The sequence below is a fragment of the Berghia stephanieae genome, chromosome 7, assembly GCF_034508935.2.
Source record: "Berghia stephanieae isolate SIO BIC M18660-M18661 chromosome 7, UCSD_Bste_1.3, whole genome shotgun sequence".
In the NCBI taxonomy this organism is placed as follows: domain Eukaryota; kingdom Metazoa; phylum Mollusca; class Gastropoda; order Nudibranchia; family Aeolidiidae; genus Berghia; species Berghia stephanieae.
In genome coordinates this window covers 46,834,261-46,858,505 of record NC_088366.1, presented here as the reverse complement: position 1 = coordinate 46,858,505, position 24,245 = coordinate 46,834,261, and the positions used below count along the sequence as shown (strand labels likewise).

Sequence of the window (24,245 nt, the reverse complement as noted above, 5' to 3'; positions counted from 1 at the left end):
GGTTCGAGCCTCGCTCGACGCACAGTTGAGTTATTTGAAAGCACTCACTCTTAACTCACATTTTTCTCTCACCGTATTCAGGTGAAAAATGAGTACCTGACCGTTAACAGCGTTGTCTCTGTCGAAAATTTTGTAATATTATCGCCTAACAGACGTCATGTCCCGCTCTATATGTTACGTGTTGCTGTTGGTCAGGGATTCTTTGTAAAGCGATTTTTTGAACATGTTTAGTGGATATTGCGCTATATAAAAGCTTTAAAAATCGAGTATATTTCTCAACATTATTGATAAAAGTGCCCGCTCAACACTTTTTATGAATTGCATTTATCTCAAAGTAAACAAATTCTCGGCCTTTGACCTTCTTCATGTTAAATGTAGATAATGGCGATAAATAAAAACTGAAGCACGCACACACACACACACACACACAACAAATATATATATATATATATATATATATATATATATATATATATATATATATATATATATATATATATATAATGTCGATTTTTAACAATCAAAACCGGTGAGTTTTTCAATTCAAGGGCGTCAGTGTTAATATTAGTGGCGTTTTCACCGCGTGAGGTTCTTTTTGGCCGCTTTTGTTGGCATGGGGTGTCTTTTACAACCCGTGCCTCGGATGAGAGTTTTGAGATTTTTATATATAGCGCAATATCCACTCTAAATCTCAAAAGCGCTTTATAAGAAGTCCCAGGCCAAAAACAACACGTAACATGTAGGAGGACGAGATATGACGCATGTTAGGCGATTTTACATTTATACTTTTTTTTCGGACAGAACAAATCTTTTAACGGTACTCATTTTACATCTGAGTAATGAGTACGGTGAGAGAATGTGAGTGAAGGGTCTTTTCCAAGTACATACTCGTACTCAACTATGCGCCGAGCAAAGCTTGAACCCAGGACCTTCCGATCCAAAAGCCGAGTGTCATTGTCATACCACTAGACCACATAGCCGCCGAAATGCATCACGTGGATTAAAAAAAAAATTAAAATTGAGCATCACATAGCGCAATATCCACTAAATGTGCTCAAAGCGCCTTACAAGGGGTCCCTGGTCAACAACAACATTTAACATTTAGGACGGGACATGACGCCTGTTAGGCGATATTACAATTTTTCGGACAAAGACAACGCTATTAACGGTACACCTGAGTACGGTGAGAGAATGTGAGTAAAGAGCCTTTTCCAAGGACTCAACTATGCGCCCAGCGCGAGGCTCAAACCCAGGACCTTCCGATCCGAAAGCGAGTGTCATACCACAAGACCACATAGCCGCACAATACAGTACCACTATGGAACGATGGGGCCACCAATAGAAATTAATCACGGATGTCTTTGACTTCACTACATCTGACACTTGCTGTTTTGTTTTGCATCCTGGAATGGACAATTAGTGTAGAAAACAAGAATGCCAGATGGCCAGAGTTACTCGTGGCCAATTTCGATTTCAAAAATAGCCAAATAGAATATTACGTGGCAAAAACAAAACTAACACTCTTATTCTTATCCCCTTGAAAAGCGCATCGATTATGATAAAACTAAAAATAGAATAGACTAGGAATAAAATTGTTTACGAAAAAAAATAATATTAAAATCAAAAATAGAAATACGGTTCTCTGTGTTGCCATCTGACAGCCCTGGTCGGAAAGATGAGATGATAATGATAAGGATAACAACAGGTTCTGCAGTAATCCGGAAAAAAAACCATATTGAAAAATTTGGCCAGAAAACTCGTCCTTCAAATATGGATCGATTTAAATGACCCTCATCTTGGCAACAACTCTCAAACCTGGGACTTCGCGAAGTCTCAGGTTTGAGAGTTTTTGCCAAGATGAGAGTCATTTAAATCGATCCATATTTGAAGGACGAGTTTTCTGGCCAATTTTTCCAACTAGTGTTTTTCCATAGTACGGCAGTATTATAATATCGTTCAAGTATATATGGGTGAAGTACGCAGTAGAAACCGTGTTCTGTGATAAAAGTCAAAGTAGGCGATGGGGAAAGTCATGTTTGCTTTTCCACTTAATTTAAAACGGAAATAAAGGCGTGACGTCACATCTTCCCGTTTTCCGGTTCCAAAATAATTGGAGGTGTGAATGTAACCAGTCCTTCGGATGACTAATACTAATAATGAGAAGGTTACAAACTGAATCATAAAATACCATAACTATTTCAGTAAAATGATTCTAACAGGACGTGAAAGAGCGAGGATGGATGATCTTTTTTTTTTTTTTTTGACGACCAGCATATAATTAGAATAGAAAATAATCAGATGCCATGACTCTGAAACAAGAGGTTTATTTTCACACGGAAGAGTGGGGGTTATTTTTACACTTCCAATGAAATTGGAACCAGTTTTTTTAAACATCACACTTTAGTTCCCTATGACAAAATTATAAAATGAATGTAGATGACGTCACTTGGCTCTTTACTATTGTTTTAAGACCGCCAGTTGGAGGTACAAACTGTTACTAAAGTCCCTCTGTGGTCTAGGGGTAGTGGTATGGCACTCGCTTTCGGATCGGAAGGTCCTGGGTTCGAGCCTCGCTCGTCGCATAGTTGAGTCCTTGGAACAGACACTTTACTCTCTTTCTCTGACCGTAATCAGGTGTAAAATGAATACCTGACCGCTATCAGCGGTATCTATGTCGGAAAAAAAATATTTGTAATATCGCCTAACATGCGACAAGTCTCGTTCTACATAATACGTGTTGCTGTTGGTACATGGACCCCTTGTAAAGCGCTTTGAGCACGTTTAGTGGATATTGCTCTATATAAAAGCTCAAGTATTTTTTTTTTTTGGACCTAAGGTTACATATAGTTTTGTGTGACGATACTATTCATCCCATGGGTAAAACAAATAATAATAAGTTAAGTATCTGAAATGGCGGGCGGTGTTTTGCAACAACAAACAAATCCCAAATTTTTCAAGCTAAAAACAGCAAAATTTGCGGTTTATTATCCTCAAACCCCATAATTAGTTCATGAAAGAGAAAGGTATTTGTTTGTCTTTAAGGGTTTCACGGCGCTTGCAACAAATTTTAAGGTCATATTATCAGCGCCAGTAAAATAAAAAGAAGAAAATGGGAGAGTAAAAAAGAAACTACTCTTGATTAATTATCTTTCACGTTCAACACGAGCTATCAAGTTGCAAGAAAAAAAAAATTCTATTGTTTTTTTTTGTTTTTTGCCTTTTTAAAATAAATATTATTATTGTTTTGTTTTTTTTCTTTGCAAAATCTCGAAAATTTGCAAAAAATTGCAGATTTTGCGGCCGCAATGCAAATCAGTGATATTTTGCGATTTGCGATGCAAAAAACTACCATGCCAGAAGTATTTCACCTAAAGGCAAAATATTAACCATTTAACTGCCGTATTGTGAAAAGAAACCTATTTTAAAATTTGGCCAAAAAACTCGTCCTTCAAATATTATCGGTCGACTCCAATTTAAATGACTTTCCTCTTGGCAAAAACTCTCAAACATGGGACTTCAACTTCAAGGCAGACCTCGAGAGAAGATCCTAGAATTGAGAGTTTTTGCCAAGATGAGGGTCGTTTAAGTCGATTGATAAATGAAAGACGATCTTTCTCGCCACATTTTTAAATACGTGTTTGTTTGTTTTGTTTTGTCTTTTGTTTTTTTCCAGAATACGGCAGATAATTGGATAAAGATAATAATATCAATATCATTGGTTGAAGTCAATTTTCTTTGCCTTGTTCATGCCGACCTGCCTATGCCTAGTACTACAAAAAATTCGTAGCTTTACGAAATTTATTCAGCTCCAATTTCAAAACTTCATGAGCATCTCTAGGAATGTCATTAGAATAATTGGAAATGAAAGTCGATGCCAGACTACATAATTTTAATGATTTTGAAGTGGTATTTAATCATTGTGAGGGTAAATTGTTGATCTATAAAGTTAAGCACAGCCACTGTTATTTTTTTTTTTTATCTTCCAAAAATTACTAATTTTGAATTTTCAAGTTGGCAGGTCCGAAGTGACAGATTGAGGCATAAGGTCATGAAGACTTCTTTGGGTTTGTCTATTCGCACGTAATTACATTTATGCAGCGATGCCGACAATAACGGTATGCTCGTAATTACGTAAGACTCAGCCGACTTCGTTACGTTGTACTGACATTTCGTCTCCCTTTTTTCCCTTCCTTCCCACGCTAACAGTGTAATAGTAATAGTATGGTGATGATGATGATGATGATAATGATGATGATGATAGTGGTGGTGGTGGTGATGATGATGATGATGATGGTGATGATGATGATGATGATGATGATGATGAGGTGGTGATGATGATGATGATGATGATGATGATGATGATGATGATGATGATGATGATGATGATGATGATGATGATGGTGGTGGTGGTGGTGGTGGTGGTGATGATGATGATGATGGTGGTGGTGGTGATGATGATGATAATGATGATGATGATGATGACGATGAATGATTTGAATAATAAAGATTAAGATCCGGCTGTCATTCCCGGAGAGCAAAGGTGTCTTGGTACGATGTATTTACTTTTCGTTTCTTTGTTTTCTTCTCTCTACACTTACACATATCAATGCTATGCTTTTAGTTTAAAAACTCATAACATCCGCAAGCCGGATAGAACGTACCAGTACCAACACACAAAACTATGTGTAACATTAGATATCTATACCAGTACCAACACACAAAACTATGTGTAACATTAGATATCTATACCAGTACCAACACACAAAACTATGTGTAACATTAGATATCTATACCAGTACCAACACACAAAACTATGTGTAACATTAGATATCTATACCAGTACCAACACACAAAACTATGTCTAACATTAAATATCTATACCAGTACCAACACACAAAACTATGTGTAACATTAGATATCTATACCAGTACCAACACACAAAACTATGTGTAACATTAGATATCTATACCAGTACCAACACACAAAACTATGTGTAACATTAGATATCTATACCAGTACCAACACACAAAACTATGTGTAACATTAGATATCTATACCAGTACCAACACACAAAACTATGTGTAACATTAGATATCTATACCAGTACCAACACACAAAACTATGTGTAACATTAAATATCTATACCAGTACCAACACACAAAACTATGTGTAACATTAGATATCTATACCAGTACCAACACACAAAACTATGTGTAACATTAGATATCTATACCAGTACCAACACACAAAACTATGTGTAAATTAATATCTATACCAGTACCAACACACAAAACTATGTGTAACATTAAATATCTATACCAGTACCAACACACAAAACTATGTGTAACATTAGATATCTATACCAGTACCAACACACAAAACTATGTGTAACATTAAATATCTATACCAGTACCAACACACAAAACTATGTGTAACATTAAATATCTATACCAGTACCAACACACAAAACTATGTGTAACATTAGATATCTATACCAGTACCAACACACAAAACTATGTGTAACATTAAATATCTATACCAGTACCAACACACAAAACTATGTGTAACATTAAATATCTATACCAGTACCAACACACAAAACTATGTGTAACATTAGATATCTATACCAGTACCAACACACAAAACTATGTGTAACATTAGATATCTATACCAGTACCAACACACAAAACTATGTGTAACATTAGATATCTATACCAGTACCAACACACAAAACTATGTGTAACATTAGATATCTATACCAGTACCAACACACAAAACTATGTGTAACATTAAATATCTATACCAGTACCAACACACAAAACTATGTGTAGCATTAAATATTTATAGTCTGATTAATACAGTTTAGTGAGAATTACACCAGTACCAACATACAAAACTATGTGTAACATTAAATATTTATAGTCTGATTAATACAGTTTAGTGAGAATTACACCAGTACCAACACACAAAACTATGTGTAACATTACATATTTATAGTCTGATTAATACAGTTCAGTGAGAATTACACCAGTACCAACACACAAAACTATGTGTAACATTAAATATTTATAGTCTGATTAATACAGTTTAGTGAGAATTACACCAGTACCAACACACAAAACTATGTGTAACATTAAATATTTATAGTCTGATTAATACAGTTTAGTGAGAATTACACCAGTACCCACACACAAAACTATGTGTAACATTAAATATTTATAGTCTGATTAATACAGTTTAGTGAGAATTACACCAGTACCAACACACAAAACTATGTGTAACATTAAATATTTATAGTCTGATTAATACATTTAGTGAGAATTACACCAGTACCAACACACAAAACTATGTGTAACATTAGATATTTATAGTCTGATAATAAAATAACTAATAATACTTTATTGTCCAAATTAAAGGCAATTCATGTGAGGTAAACAATGCTCAGTTTGGTTCATGGTATGAACATCAACACATTTACAAATACAGACACAGCCATACACGAACATACACGCTTGCACATTGTTTCTACACATGTATACAAAAGAAATGAGCGTACATACAAACACATATACATACATACATACATACATACATGCAGACATACATACAAACCAGCATATCATCGTATATGCATGCCTACATTCATACATACATACATACATACATATATACATACACACAGACACACACACAGACAGATAGAACGATACGATATATTTGCTGGGACAGCAGATAACCATATTATAAATATAGTGTCTTATATTAAGAAGAAGATGGCAATAATTGTGATGATGATGATGATGATGATGATGATGATGATGATGATGATGATGATGACTACGATAATGATGATGATGATGATGATGATGATGATGATGATGATGATGAGATGATGATAACGACGGCGGCAATGTCGATGATGATGATTCACGACACTGCTTCTCGTTATTTTCATTGGTTGTCTCATTTTTCCACAGAAGATTTGTTAATTAATTTTATGGCGGTTAGAATGAAGGTTGTCTTATGTCGATTTGTCCGACATTTTGCTTCTAGATACCGTCTTCCGGAGCGCAGAAGTTGGAATTTTTCGTTCAGCGGATGCCTCTTTTCGTTGATAATGTTAAAAGATTTCTTCTCAACTGCATTAATATAAGTTGTGTCAAGGCTTCTAAGGTCTGTGTTAATTATTTTTGAAGCCTCTCTGAGGGTTCTATGTAGTTTGGATTTTTCTTTTGTTCCACAGCTTCCATACCACGTTGTGATGCCAAACGAAACGATACTCAATATTAATGACTTGTAGATTTGTATCATGGTCTTTCTGTTCACATTGAAAGACCTTAATTTTCTGAGTATATACAAGCGCTGGTTACATTTTTTGATGACATTGTTGGTGTGCGATTCAAATCTTAGACTGTTATCTATAATTACACCAAGGTATTTAAACGTTTCAACAGTTTCAACCGCCTGATTGTTAATTTTTGTTATTTGTCTTGCTCTTTTTCCTATTTTTCTGTGATCAAACAGTTGTTCCTTTGTTTTTGTTACATTGAGCTCTAGACAGTTATCGGCACACCATTTGCTGAATTTACTAACTTGCTCAGTGTATTTAAATTCGGAGACGGAATCATTGAGCAGGCCGAGTATTGCGGTGTCATCAGCATACTTGATGAGTTGGCAGTTATCAAAGCTAGCCACACAATCGTTTGTATAGAGGATGTAAAGTAGAGGTGAGCTTACACACCCTTGTGGGCATCCGTTTGAAAGAGTTTTTACTGATGATATATTTGAGCCTACTCTGACATGTTGGGGGCGATCGATGAGAAAGTTGTTATACCAGTTGATGAGGTAATGGGGAAGGTTTAGAGCATGCAGTTTACTGATTAATATGTTGGTTTTCATGGCATTAAAGGCAGACGAAAAATCGACGTATAGGATTCGGCAGTAGTTGGCGGGTGAAACATCCAAGTGATTTGATATTGAATGCATCACTGTGAGGAGTGCGTCTTCCACACTAAGATTTTGTTGGTAGGCAAACTGATATGGATCAAGTATGTGTTGGTCATATATAAATTGCAACAGCTCTCTTTTCAGAATTTTTTCCAGACATTTCATAATAATTGATGTTAAAGCAACAGGTCTATAATCATTCAGCTGAGTTGGTGGATTCTTTTTGGGTACTGGAATTATAGTCGATGTTTTCCATATAATTGGGATTTTCTGTTCATCTATTGAACGTTGGAAAATAGGCAAGAAAGGGACAGCTAGTTGGTTGTTACAGTTTGAAATGAGTTCCCCACTAAGTCCATCTGGACCTGGTGCTTTTTTCTTTTTACATAATTTAAGAACATTGATTACCGCCTCTTCTTCGATCAATACAGTTTAGTGAGAATTACACCAGTACCAACACACAAAACTATGTGTAACAGTAACATTAAATATTTATAGTCTGATTAATACAGTTTAGTGAGAATTACACCAGTACCAACACACAAAACTATGTGTAACATTACATTTTTATAGTCTGATTAATACAGTTTAGTGAGAATTACACCAGTACCAACACACAAAACTATGTGTAACATTAAATATTTATAGTCTGATTAATACAGTTTAGTGAGAATTACACCAGTACCAACACACAAAACTATGTGTAACATTAAATATTTATAGTCTGATTAATACAGTTTAGTGAGAATTACACCAGTACCAACACACAAAACTATGTGTAACATTAAATATTTATAGTCTGATTAATACAGTTTAGTGAGAATTACACCAGTACCAACACACAAAACTATGTGTAACATTAAATATTTATAGTCTGATCAATACAGTTTAGTGAGAATTACACCAGTACCAACACACAAAACTATGTGTAACAGTAACATTAAATATTTATAGTCTGATTAATACAGTTTAGTGAGAATTACACCAGTACCAACACACAAAACTATGTGTAACATTAAATAATTATAGTCTGATTAATACAGTTTAGTGAGAATTACACCAGTACCAACACACAAAACTATGTGTAACTGTAAAGAAATGCCTTCTAGGTAACAAAGGGAGATAGTTGTCCTACCCACCAAGGTCTCGGGTAGAATCAAACCCATATAATTAAATGATTTATGAGTGTAGGATGGGTGTTGGAATAGGGACTCCCTTGTTTTCGCCGTGGGTGGTGTAGACTATGAAGGCAATGAAAGAACGGAGGGTTATCATGTTCCATCAGTGTTAAAACACCCCCATCAATCTTATGCATCAACCGAGATACCGTTAGATACCCTGTCCTATGTTTCGGCTTGGGCCGATGTTCAACTGGCAGTCTGCGATTTGAGGTCGAAGAAGGAAGACCTGTACAGCCTGTGTGTTGGCTGGAATTCTGTTTGGCTATGTTGAAGCCACAGTGAAAAGGGCCCAAAGTGGCCAGTATTTTATGTCGCACCCGAATATGGGCTCTCAGGCGATATGTGTTGGGCCTGTGTGTTGGCCAGCATTGTGTTTTAGGCTGTATTGTAGCCGAAGTGGGCCTAATATGGCCAGTATTTTGTGTATCGTACCCGGTTATGGGCTCTAAGCGATATTGTGTTTTTGTAATTTGTGCTCGGTGAGAATATATAAAATTTATAATATTGTTTTGATGTGCTGAGTAATCATCAAGTGATTAAGTGATTAATATCGTAAAATTATTTCACTTATCTTAAAGTTTAAAATAATATACAGTTTTATTGTTTTAGTGAATAATTAATTCATTGAGTTTAATTGTGTTGAAATTGAGAACGTGACCTCAGTTAAATGAATTATTTTTAAGTAAATACTAATTGATCACTTACGCTATCATTGTGTCTATGTTAATTTCATTTTTACTAATATATCTATATCTATCTTCTAATATAGTGAAGAGCTGACGGGGCTAGGACATAGCGCCCGGTAAATGCGTTTGCATCTTTGAACTTTGTAATTTTGACGGGGCTAGGACATAGCGCCCGGCAAATGTGTTTTGAACCCTTTTGAACAATATAATTTTTGAGAAATATGAACAATATAATTTGTGACAGCACCCGATACCCGTTTTTGAAAAATATGAACAATATAATTTGTGACAGCACCCGATACCTGTTTTTGATAAATATGAACAAAATACAATGTGACGTTTGTAAAGATGAGGAAGTAACACTCGATCTATGTGTTTTATTTTGGAACAATTTTGGATTTGAACAGGCTGGAACACCGCACCCTGTGTGAACAATTTTGTTAATTAATTTTATTCTCCTTTCGGAATATGAACAGTTTATTTTGACCCTATATGTAATTAATAATTTCATTTTAGTGGGAATTAATGAAACGGTTGCAACCTGGGTGAAGTATAGTTTCTTTGGTTAAAACTTACATGAATTTTATATTGCATTACTACTTTTTACTTGTATGTATTTTTGATTTTTCCTGTCAATATATGCAATGTTATTCTGTTGTGCTCAATAACTATGAGCTGTTCCCCTTTCTTTTACTTTAAATAAATAATAATGGCTCTCTTGTCAGATACGGTGTTCTGTTGGTGATTGTAACGTCCACGTCTACCTCTCCACACTTTAAGGCTATTGTTTGTTTGACAATAGGTATACTGGGTAGATTTTTATCTGCATTTAGCTGACCCTTCTCTTTTATATTATTCAATCTATCGATTTTTTTAAGTACGTTGCGATAAATATTTTGTCATTATGGATGTGGAACGGTTGTTAAAATGTGGGGAAAAGTTGGGTTTACATGGCGACGAACTGAGAGTGTGGGTGGAAGAAAAGTTGGAACGGGACAGAGAGGAAAAGGAGAGAGAGAGGTTTGAGAAAGAGAAAGAGCGTGATGCAGTCGCAGAACAAACGAAACAACAAGCTCTTCTTGTTGAAAGGCAGCTGGAACTAGAGCGCCTAAAAATTGAAAATTCAGTGGTCCCGGTTCGAACCCCTTCCTCCACTGACAGTGAACCCTCGACTGGCAGTTGTGGAGCTAAAAGTCCTCGCCTGCCATATTTTGATGAATCGAAAGATCAGATAGATAGCTATCTACTCAGGTTTGAAAGATATGCAACCGTAAATCGATGGAGAGAAGAGGATTGGGCGATTAATTTGTCGGCGTTGCTTAGAGGCAATGCGTTGGACGTGTACACTCGCTTGGACGAGGTAGACGCTACCCAGTATGATAATGTAAAGTGCGCGTTATTGAAACGCTACAATTTAACGGAAGACGGCTTCTTAGAGCGTTTCCGTAAAAGTAGACCAGAAATAGGAGAAAGGATGGGTCAGTTTCGAACCCGTATATCCACATATCTGGAAAAGTGGATAACTATGTCCGGCAAGGATAGAACAAAGCCTGAGGACATCTTGGACTTGATTGTTAAAGAACAGCTCGTAAATGTTTGTAACAAGGAGCTCGTGGTTTTCCTGAAGGAAAGGAAACCAAATACATCTATAGAAGTAGTCGACACTGTAGAGAAATATGTCGAAGCGCACGGGACTGCCGGCGCTTTCTCAAGAACTGTGTCATATCAGAATGACAAGGTTCCAAGCAAACAGCAAGATGGTCACAAACCTGTCATGAAACCAACTACTTCAGTAATTAGATGCCACAACTGTTTTAAAGTTGGACATTTGAAGAGGGATTGTAAGAGCAGACCACAAATCTCTGCAATACAAAGAGACACGAAATGTGGATACTGTGGTCGTAGGTACCACTCCACTGAGCAGTGCTGGGAAAGAAAAAGGATGGAGAATACTGATAAGAAGACTTTTGGAGTAGCGGCTATGAATACTCCAGAACCGCTGCCGTGTTGTAACAATGCACAACATCATGTTGCTAACAATGGTATCATGAACAACACTAACTCTCAACGTCAAGCGCCGAGGGAAAATAAAGAATCTTGACAATTAATTACGGTGTCCGCAGCATGTTCGGGACACGCGATAGAGACGACAGGTATGCCGGTCGCCATTGGTTGGATAAATGGACAAAGAGTTAAAGTGTTGAGAGACAGCGGCAGTAGTTGTGTTGTCATTAGAAAAGGCCTTGTGAGTAGAGAAAAGAAAGAACAAGAAAAGAGAGTGAAGGTCAGTCTAGCTGATGGGAAGACTGTGAGTGCCCCACTAACTGAAGCGTGGCTTGATTGTCCATATTACAAGGGAAGAGTGACGGCTCTAGAAATGGCCTCACCTTTGTATGACGTCATTTTGGGAAATATACCAGGAGTCAAATGCCCAGGAACGCCAATAAAATATGACGATCACTCTGATTCAGTCCACGAGAATCTCATGAGAAATGATTGTGAGCACTCAGCTCAAGCAGCACAGACGAGGGCACAAAAAGAGAAGAGAATGAAACCATTGATCACTGCCCCCTCAGTGGAAACAGGTGTTAGTAAGGCTGTTTTGAAAGAAAAACAGACCAAAGACGAGACATTGAAATGTGCGAGAGAGGCAGCAGTTACGAAAGAAGTGAAAAAGACTGGTGCCAATAATAAAAGTTGGTTTGAATATGATAGAGGAGTTCTGGTACGATATTTTCAATCACCAAAGATTGAGCACGGTGACGTGATTAGACAAGTCATGGTCCCAAAAGATTTGCGAGAGACAGTGATGCGTTTAGCTCATGAGTCCATACTCTATGGACATCTCGCTGCCAAGAAAACGACTGAGCGCATTCTCAGCAATTTCTACTGGCCCAACATTTGGGATGACGTCACCCGCTTCTGTAGATCGTGTGACCAATGTCAAAGGTAAACGGCAAGAGGAATGACCCCAAAAGTGCCTCTGACTGAAGTTCCGCTGATAGACGAACCATTCAGTCGAGTAGCGGTAGATTTGGTAGGACCAATTATTCCTGCATCAAATAGAGGGAATCGCTACATGCTTACTGTGGTAGATTACTGCACACGGTACCCGGAAGCTGTAGCCTTGAAAAACATAGAAACCGCGACAGTTGCGGAAGGCCTCGTCGACATTTTCAGTAGGACGGGGATACCAAAAGAGATATTAAGTGACAGAGGTACACAGTTCACCTCAGATTTGATGAAAGAAGTCTGTAGACTACTGTCTGTGAAACAACTTACCACAAGTCCATATCACCCTCAGTGTAATGGGCTGGTGGAGAAGTTTAATGGCACTCTCAAAGGGATGCTTAAGAGATTGGCTACAGAGAGACCGTCAGATTGGGATCGATATCTCAATGCGGCCCTGTTTGCCTACCGTGAAGCACCACAGGAGTCCTTGGGCTTCTCCCCTTTTGAATTGTTGTTCGGTCGCCCAGTACGAGGCCCGATGACAATTCTCAGAGAGTTGTGGACGGAGTCTATTGAGGACGAAGAGGTAAAGACAACATACCAATATGTTGTAGACCTAAAAGAAAAACTTGAGACTACTATCCATATGGCCCATGAAAATTTAAAGAAGGCCTCAAAAAGGCATAAGGCATATTTTGATAGAAAGGCCAAGATGCGCAACTTCAAAGAAGGTGACAAAGTGTTGTTGTTGCTCCCGACAAAGCACAACAAACTTGAATTGAAATGGCAAGGTCCATTTGAAGTTCAACGTGTAGTTGGACATAATAATTATGTAATACAGGCTGGTACTTCAAAGAAAACGTACCACGCAAATTTATTGAAACGGTACTATGACCGGAGCACCGCGGACATAAACGGAAGTGGAATTCTTCAATGTGCCGTGGCAGCTGTTATTGACGATGAAGATTACAATGGTAAATATCCAGTTGTTTACCTCAATAGGAAACTGTTACCGAGAGAACAACGGTATTCAGTGGTTGAAAAGAGTGTTTAGCTCTTGTGTGGGCTGTCAGAAGTTTGAACAGCTATCTTATGGGCAGAAATTTATTGTGGAGACTGACCACGCTCCTTTGTTGTATCCCAACAAAGCCAGTCAGAAAATGGTCGTCTGATGAGATGGTCACTGTTGCTCCACCAGTATCGTTGTCGGTTGATGTCTGTGAAAGGTTCGGACAATCATGGTCCAAACTTTTTGTCTCGGCTGCCTAAGTGGTCAGGCATTTCTTAGTTTTGATCAAAAATTTGGGATTTTTGTCCTCCAGTGGGGAGTGATGTAAAGAAATGCCTTCTAGGTAACAAAGGGAGATAGTTGTCCTACCCACCAAGGTCTCGGGTAGAATCAAACCCATATAATTAAATGATTTATGAGTGTAGGATGGGTGTTGGAATAGGGACTCCCTTGTTTTCGCCGTGGGTGGTGTAGACTATGAAGGCAATGAAAGAACGGAGGGTTATCGTGTTCCATCAGTGTTAAAACACCCTCATCAATCTTATGCATCAACCGAGATACCGTTAGATACCCTGTCCTATGTTTCGGCTTGGGCCGATGTTCAACTGGCAGTCTGCGATTTGAGGTCGAAGAAGGAAGACCTGTACAGCCTGTGTGTTGGCTGGAATTCTGTTTGGCTATGTTGAAGCCACAGTGAAAAGGGCCCAAAGTGGCCAGTATTTTATGTCGCACCCGAATATGGGCTCTCAGGCGATATGTGTTGGGCCTGTGTGTTGGCCAGCATTGTGTTTTAGGCTGTATTGTAGCCGAAGTGGGCCTAATATGGCCAGTATTTTGTGTATCGTACCCGGTTATGGGCTCTAAGCGATATTGTGTTTTTGTAATTTGTGCTCGGTGAGAATATATAAAATTTATAATATTGTTTTGATGTGCTGAGTAATCATCAAGTGATTAAGTGATTAATATCGTAAAATTATTTCACTTATCTTAAAGTTTAAAATAATATACAGTTTTATTGTTTTAGTGAATAATTAATTCATTGAGTTTAATTGTGTTGAAATTGAGAACGTGACCTCAGTTAAATGAATTATTTTTAAGTAAATACTAATTGATCACTTACGCTATCATTGTGTCTATGTTAATTTCATTTTTACTAATATATCTATATCTATCTTCTAATATAGTGAAGAGCTGACGGGGCTAGGACATAGCGCCCGGTAAATGCGTTTGCATCTTTGAACTTTGTAATTTTGACGGGGCTAGGACATAGCGCCCGGCAAATGTGTTTTGAACCCTTTTGAACAATATAATTTTTGAGAAATATGAACAATATAATTTGTGACAGCACCCGATACCCGTTTTTGAAAAATATGAACAATATAATTTGTGACAGCACCCGATACCTGTTTTTGATAAATATGAACAAAATACAATGTGACGTTTGTAAAGATGAGGAAGTAACACTCGATCTATGTGTTTTATTTTGGAACAATTTTGGATTTGAACAGGCTGGAACACCGCACCCTGTGTGAACAATTTTGTTAATTAATTTTATTCTCCTTTCGGAATATGAACAGTTTATTTTGACCCTATATGTAATTAATAATTTCATTTTAGTGGGAATTAATGAAACGGTTGCAACCTGGGTGAAGTATAGTTTCTTTTGGTTAAAACTTACATGAATTTTATATTGCATTACTACTTTATACTTGTATGTATTTTTTATTTTTCCTGTCAATATATGCAATGTTATTCTGTTGTGCTCAATAACTATGAGCTGTTCCCCTTTCTTTTACTTTAAATAAATAATAATGGCTCTCTTGTCAGATACGGTGTTCTGTTGGTGACTGTAACGTCCACGTCTACCTCTCCACACTTTAAGGTCATAAGCGGCCTTCGCATCCATTGCGAGTTGCGAACGCTCATTGTGACAGTAACATTAAATATTTATAGTCTGATTAATACAGTTTAGTGAGAATTACACCAGTACCAACACACAAAACTATGTGTAACAGTAACATTAAATATTTATAGTCTGATTAATACAGTTTAGTGAGAATTACTCATAAACACAGATGGCAAAAAAAAAAAAATAAAAAAAAAAATAAAAATAAATAAATAATAATAATAACAAAGACTTGAGTGACGTCAACTTCGCTCTATCTATACACAATTTAGTGAGAACTGCTCATAAAAATGGCTGGCTAAAAACAATAACAAAGAGCCGAATGGCGTCAATTTCGTTCCGTCTATATGTGACAATTATATAATACAATACAGGTGTCAAAACCAGCTAAGTCACATCCAGATACCTAGTGAGTGAATGCATTATCTACCAAATTCAGTCCCGTCAACCGGGTTAACTTAGTTCACTTAGTAGAATAAAAAAGGTTGCTTTTTAAAAAGTTAAATTCATGAGTGCTTATTAGATCTATTGGGTTCTAATTATTTAAAAGATAAAAGCTACACGTAATTTCTCTTTTAAAATAAGCAATCTTGTTTTCAGTAAGTGGCCCAAGTTACCCCGGGTGGCCTAAGTTGCCCCTGTTGACGGTCCCTTAGTTTGTGGTCAAAGAAAAATGACAATGAGATCACACGGGACTGGTATTTCGGTGTTAAGGCTTGTTTTTAAAATGATTTGTGTGATTTTTGTTCACTCCTAGAAATCATCGAAGCCTTTTTTAAAAAAAATTAAAAAGTGTTTACATGTGTGCTGTCCTCTTAAAATTAAAAGTATTCACTGTGTTGGTTACAAAGAAGGGACAAAATCTGTGATAACCGCATTCACCGAATAGGAAATGAGTTAACACCATCAAGTGGCCTTCGTAACATAAAGATGGCTACGGTCTGATCACCCAAATAGATGATAGAATAAAGTTGACGTCACTCAGGTTTTTTTTTTTTTGTTATTGTTTTTCGCCATCCGCGTTAATAAATAATTCTCACTAAACTGTACTAACCTGACTATAAACGTTTAAGGTTACACATAGTTTAGTGTGTTGGTCCGTTATACTTCCGGATGGCAATGTTGTGACTTCTTAACCAAACGTATATTATCTATAGGCACTAAGATAACCAGGCCTCTCGGACAGTAAACAATTGTCGTGGTTGATTGACATAGCATATTACACATGATTTACTGTCGATGGTATTTGTCATAGTAAAATACACACTGTTCAACCGCTTGATCAATAGAACCAACACAGAGAACGATTTGTAATTGGCTTCAACAGTCATGACGTCACTTCCCTCGTAATGACGCATAGTAACTTAGTTACTTGCTCTAAACTATCGGAGCAATGGTGGACGCCCTTATGAAATATTTCTCCATCGAGCATAAAAGTTTATCCAGAGGAGAAAAACATTATTAATATGATCATGTTTTGACTTTTATACATTCTGATCACATGACATATGAAAAGTTCTAGCCAGCATAAAGAATAAAAAGTACCAATTTTCTTTGTTTAGAACCAGACGGCTCGCTGTTGCTGGGCGACGTGACACCAGACTACTGAATCCAATTTCAAATGTTTTTTATATGATCAAGAAAATCGTGTGATAACTAGTCATCCATTTGGCGATATAAAAACAATAACAACGATCACACACATACACACACACACACACAGAGAGAGAGAGAGAGAGAGAGAGAGAGAGAGAGGTTGATTTCATTCAAGTTAGAATTTATAAACAACCAACCAGGCTTTTAATCAGATGGTCTGAGGTTTGATCCCCAGTCAAGGAAGACTTGACTTTTTGGGATGCTTTTTTACTTGTAATTTTCTTTCTTGCTTTGCCTTGAACCATTCATACACACATGTTCAGATCTTTAAAAAAAAATCAGCCTCCCTCAACTCCATGGTTTTTCTTCTTGTATTTTTCTTTCTTGCTTTGTCTGGCCTACAAATTATCTCTGTCGTCTATTATCTGGAATTTAATAATGTATTTATGTCTTTATTGTTTTTTGCTGTTGGCTGAAGAAGGGTTTTGAGCCCGAAACGTCCCGTGTTTGCTATTTTATTCTTTTTAAAAAAGATGTTATATTCATTTTTGTTAAATACTTTTGGGACTGTTTTATACACACTTTTTCAGATTTGTACCTTTTCCCATATTTACCATCTACAAAAATTATTATGGATATAAATATAATATAAATAGAAACAAACTAAATCTTACCTTCATTTTCAATATAATGACTCAATACGGCCCTTATCAGAACCTCCATCAGATCTTGGGTTGCCTTTCGTGTCCTCTTCATAAATTTCCAATTAATTGTCCCAGGAACCTTTTGTTGTTAGTTGACTTCTTTTACCGTGTGGCTACCTCAACAAAGCACATGTGTCATGACCTTGCTGGCATGATATTATAAGAAAATGTTTCACATCGACATAAAACCCATCATTGTTTTTCGAATAAAAACAACTGAGATCTTAGTACTCTATTTACCAACTTCAATTTTGTGTGTTTTTTCTTCTTCTTCTGGAAGAAGAAGCACTCGAGGTTTCCAACAAAACTTGTTGATGAATTTTTACTCCAGCTGGGAAGTCTAATCTACAGACAAATACCTGTTCTGTCCAAAACAGACTATTTTACTATCACATTCCAAATGAGTCAAAACTTTCTGCAATACACAGTCCTGAACAACGACATAATTAGAGGAACGGTGAAGCTGATCTTTAATATGAAAAGAGTGACATCCCAACTCCATATTCTTATCACGTTGACAGGCTTTTTGAATAATGCCGAAGACAACACTGCATAGTGGAGAACCTGGTTGGATGATCTCATATTTCTTCTCATTTCCTTTGAGTTGACAAATCAATTCTGTAGTTTTACTCATGTGATTAAGAATGTTTTGAATAGTTTGAATTTGATTAAAAGTTGCATTTCTAGATCTGGACACAGAATTAATGAAGTCGACAACAGATGGCCATGTCAAGACATCACTCCCTGTGAAAATATTGGTGGTCTTTGTGTGTTGGTTCTTTAGGTGAAATTGAATTATATTTGTTAAGCGATCTTCAATACTATTTTCACTCAAGCCATTTTGTTTCAACCTAGTAGGTAGCTCAAATGGCTCATCATAGAATATTGAGTAAAGTTTTGGGAGGTCCAGAATTCTATCAATTTCATGACTTGGACTCTCCAATGACCGTAAATTGAGAATATCAATTTCTTTATGACCACCGTGCAAAACCAGACGTCCTCGTATCCTCACAGTGTCTCCTACGACAATATCCGAATAGGGATTGCCATCACAAGCACTGGTTTCCATTACGGTTATCTTTTTTTGTTTCAAAAGTAAAGACTGTGGCAACTTGGAGGGGAGATAAGTATAATTTTCAACAGGTTTAAGAGTATTTGAATTTGATTTGACAATTTTCCATTTGTTGCACACGATTGTCCCAGTCCCATCATCAATAATACAGGACCATAGCTTTGTCCGTCTGTCATCAACCATTACCACAAGGCCAATTAGGTCAACTTTAGTCACAAGGTGATCTTTGTAGTAACATAAAAAGGAATCTGACTGCCATTCTCCATTGCTCCTGCTGTTGGAATTTGAATTTGACTCACTCGGGTCAAACTCGTCTAAATTCTGAATGTCTTTGATAAACAGTCTTGCAAAAATGTGAGTGAAGTGGTCTAAACCACAATGCATAAAATGGGGCTTCAACTTCACATCACGAGTATCAGTATTGATGCAATTTTCAGTTTCCATGGAGACAGCCATTTTGAAGAACGCTAAGCACCAAAATAATAGGAAGTGACATAAGTGTCATGCTAATAGTATTTTATCTCCTAAATGATTTTGCTGGACAGAATTGAATGAAGGCTTGATCTCAATGGCAGTCTTGATCTGGTAGGGATAAAAATGAAAAACAGAATCAGACAGTCAAAGTGGATTTAGGAAATCAATAGATTGGAAACACACCAAAATTTGTTCTTCCCGCATACCATCTGGGGCTGGCATCACCCACCATTCACCCTCACCTTGGCCATCAACGGTGAATCTTTTAAATCTGCTCTTTTGGCTTTTACTACTTTTAGGCAGTGGAATTAAAGCTTTGTTTTTTCGGAAAATACTGGACACCTTCAGCATAATACTCATCACTGAGATCAGCTGAAATAACTTATAAATACAGAAACAGGTGTGAAAGCTAGGGCCAATCCATTTTCCCAAACACCTTCATCGAAAGGCTCAGCCTCCTCAATGTTGTTATTCAAAGCATATCCATTTAGTAACATGGGTTATTTTGCTATTTCTTTGAGCCAATGACACGAAAGAAAAGAAAATCCAAAGCCTACGATTTACAAGACTAAGACCACAAGATTTTACGTTATCACGTGGGTGGATTTCATTGTTTCACTGCATTTTCGTCAAGCATTAGGTAGCTAAAGGAGGTCCCTGATTATCTTTTGATTTGATTGTCTTGCACTAACTTGTAGCAAAGAATATTGACAGCCTAGCAGTAGGAGCACTAGGTCCTGTCCTATGTGTGTTCCTGTTTGGTGTGATTTCCCTCTCTCGCTAAATGGCACGGCTAAGTGAGGCCTGTGGGCTATGTCACTTTGCGTGATGCCACAATGCGTGAATTGACCCCCCCCCCCCACCCCACAACAACCACATCCCAATCTGCTTCACCTATCAATGAAAAAAAAAGGAGAAAAGAAAAGTACCAGCTAGGCTAAAATGGCTTAAATTGTTCCTAAAGACACTGAAAATTCAAATTATTATTTCCAGCACTAACAAAGAATTTAAAAAACAAATGGAATCAAAAATGCCAAGCGGGCATCAGTGATGCATCCTTTCCAAAACTATTCTCTGTTTATTGTAGTACTATCATATTTTCGGCCATGTGTCACTTCTTAGGTTAAATACTTTATTTACCAACACAGGTTGGGAATACACAAATTGTACTACTGCATCCCTAACACTAGCACTTGTTGGGAATAGGCAAATTATATTATCCCCAAATTGATATAATGATAATGGTCTCATTTGAGCTCAACCTAATTTGAATTTTTTTTTACAAACGTGCCTACTTTAACATTTAAATTTTATCACTGTTGAATAGCCAGAGCCTGGCTGATTTTATACAAAGACGCCTGGTGGATAAATGTAATGCACTAGTCACTAGCCGTGAATAAAAGAAAACAACAAACAAACAAATAACCTGATTTAACACACTGAGCTGATAAATTGCCTAGTGGCTGTGACTCAATTTTTTTGGACTTTTGAGTGATGGGTGTAAGATAAAGTTCCATAGATTTTTGTATATGGACGGATCTTAATGATTTATATGATGGCCGTGTTTATTCCTAAACGGTGTTGGGGCAGTAAAAGTAAAGTACACTCCAGCATGGTTTCCTCAAACTCATTCAAATGTCCTGAATTTTTCCCTTATTATTCTTTGTAATCATTCCATTACTTTCTCGAACTAATTTTTTTAAAACCCCGAACACGGTTTCCTCCAACTAATTTCCCCCAGCCAGCATTAAAAAATGTGATTAATTGAAGGATTTTAAGAAAATCAGATCTGTGATTTCGACCACTGATGATATACTGTGACATTGACGGTTACGTATATATGTATCTATCTCCACTGCATTTGTGTATACAGTATGATAAACACACATACACATACAAGCACTCCGTCGCCGTTTCGCATAACTGACACCTACTCATTCTTATCACTTCCCCATTCGTTCTAATTTCAATACCACACATCATGATTTGCTAATGCTTGGCTACGACAGTAAATGAATGTTGTGATACAGCAACCCCTCCTTTCACACACACACACCAACTTCTTGTAACATTTTATGTATAATTATAAAGTTATCTCCCTCAAGATAGGCAATAAAGTAAATAGATAATGGCCACCTCTCAGTAGTACTGCAAATAGTAGATAGCGTTTGTATTTGTTATTCGCAGTAGTAGGAGTTGATATTCATTCATTTCAGTTAGGTATTTGCAGTAGTAGCCTACGAGCCTAGAGCTTTAATGTATAGAGGATTGAGCGCAAAACATAAATAAACAACATTATCTTATTTTTTTTCTAATTATTATATTTAAAAATTACTACTAGTATTTTGCATTTCGATGTGTCTTTGTTGTGTAGTGATGGTGGTGTTGATGTAGTAGTGGCAGTATGATGATAACTATAAGGATAATGATGATGATGTAATGGTGGAGACGGTTGCTGTAATTTTGATTACGATGTGGTTGCTGTGGAGTGGTAGTAATGATGATGATGTGATGGTTTTGGTTGTAGTAGTGGCGGTTTTAGTGTTAGCGATGATGACAATGTACAGGTGGTGGTGGTTGCTATAGTTTTGATAACGATGTGGAGGCTGCTGTAGTAGAGGTATATTTCTTATGGTAACTTCTATTATTTACAGGAGTACTGAGATATGAGAGAGAGAGAGAGAGAGAGAGAGAGAGAGAGAGAGAGAGAGAGAGAGAGAGAGAGAGAGAGAGAGAGAGAGAGAGAGAGAGAGAGAGAGAGAGAGAGAGAGAGAGAGAGAGAGAGAGAGAGAGATATTCCTGGAACTTTATAAAATATATTTAACTAACTGTAAATAAAACAATAAAAGGGGACGGAACTATTCTCATTAAAGTAATCTGGCAGATAAGCTGATAGATTTCAAGATGTGAACGAATGATCAAGTCGGAGAGGTGGGGATGGGGAAATTTTCATGGATTGGATTGGGGTAACAAAAACAAAACAAAACCCGATCTTGTCAAGTTTCAGACTTGAAAGAAAAGTTGAAACGTTCAAAATCTCAATTCTCAGTCACACAAAATGTTCCAATAATCCCCACTTTTCTTTCCTTCTCAAACTAACACACTCATTCAACTTCAAGCTATTTGACAACATGCTGTTTTGAACAGAAAATAGTGTGTTATGTTCAGTCAAGGGACAAAAACTAATTTTCAGAGATGGGAGAGTGCTTCTATTACTGCGAATAGTGGTTCCACGGTGGAATTAATAATAATTTTTACATAGACAGATAGGCCTTTAAAAACCATTTAATAAGATATCATACTTTTAGATCTAGGATAAACGGTTCCAAAGTTATGATGATTTTACTACTCAAAATCCGTGACTGAGAATTCCCCCACTGGACAGCCTCTCGATAGGGTGACTACAGATTGAAACGGGATTTTAGCATAGAGAAAAGAGGGTTGGTCATTTGTGGCCAAAATTAAACATACTGCGCTGCCTTCAATCTTGATGAAATTTGACATAAGACATAGATAAATGAATTATTTATATCTCAATCTCAATTTTGAAAAAAAATTATAAAAGTTTTAAAATGGCGTAATTTTTATCAAATTATAATTTTTGACATAATGTACTAACATTGATTTCTATCACATTAAAATAAAGCTTGATCTCTGCTCTTTAAAATGATACCAGAACCGATTCATATTTTAACCCAAACTCACGCTTCACTCTTTCAATGGCTAATCGGCACCTGTCTACAGGCTGGAATCAAACTACCTAAAAGCACTTCGACAGATAATCAAGTTCACTTTATTCATCACCAAGCGGGAATTTGTCTTAGGGTTTATTTTACAAGGGAAGACTGGATTAGCCCGTGTGTCAACCGCAGCTGAGCGCCGCAAATTGAGCTATGGTGAGGCGGCTTGAGTAGAAGGCCACATTCACATAACGCGGTGAATATTCGAACTAGGTAGGTATCTTTAGGGTTCGAAGCCAAGACCATACCGTTGAGCCTCACTGTCCCCTCCCCTCTCTCTCTCTCTCTCTCTCTCTCTCTCTCTCTCTCTCTCTCTCTCTCTCTCTCTCTCTCTCTCACAGGTGTCTGGGCCTGGGGATAACACAGTCACAGCGCTGTGAATAACAAACGAACCCATACTAATACTATGATATTCCTACATCTAATTTTACAATCACACACTATTATTTAAATCGAGCTTGCCACATTCTTTGTGCGAACCTTCGAGGTGTATGTTAAAATTTGAATTTTCTTTCTCGTCGATAGTTAGTTTGGAATTTGAAGTTTGAAACTATCTAGAGATATCTAGAGTTTGAAGGGGTTGTTGCGACGATGCGCAAGTGATTGGCGGTGGGCGATTGGCAGTACTAATGATTTTATTCGATATCAATTTTCGGTATTTGAGTACCCGATATTGAAGAACTTGCAATCGAGACTACGGCTTAATAAGATCAAAGAGAGAGAGGGAATGGGGAGACCCCTCTCAAGCGCATAATGGGCGTGCCCCCGTTTCGAGCCGAAATAAGTCCCGACAAACCTTGTAAGTAGCTTCCTTGACTTCAGACAGAGTTGCATATACGAGATGAAATCCTTTTGGACGAATGTAATCTTTCGAGGGAGCGGGGACATCGACTCCTCGAAACTGGGGGAGAAGTTGACAGGGTGGCAGCCAATCGGCTTCGATCGAGAACCTACTTAAAGCACGTTTACTACATCAGT

General features: G+C 37.1%; 1 protein-coding gene and 1 pseudogene across 2 annotated transcripts in view; both read right to left on the bottom strand.

Annotated features, from left to right (window-relative positions):
- LOC144977382 (perivitellin-2 67 kDa subunit-like) overlaps positions 1 to 23,876 on the bottom strand; it is a 29,372-nt pseudogene extending 5,496 nt beyond the window's left edge. The window contains exons 1-2 of the transcript XR_013646299.1: positions 23,748 to 23,876; positions 17,952 to 19,635 (exon numbers count right to left, since the gene is read on the bottom strand). The product of XR_013646299.1 is annotated as a perivitellin-2 67 kDa subunit-like (transcript). The remainder of the gene's footprint in view (positions 1 to 17,951; positions 19,636 to 23,747) is intronic.
- Positions 18,322 to 19,509, bottom strand: LOC144976559 (CST complex subunit STN1-like). The gene has a single exon (XM_078920853.1). It carries the CDS (start codon positions 19,507 to 19,509, stop codon positions 18,322 to 18,324), a length of 1,188 nt encoding a protein of 395 aa, XP_078776979.1.
- Positions 23,877 to 24,245: the final 369 nt, after the last annotated feature.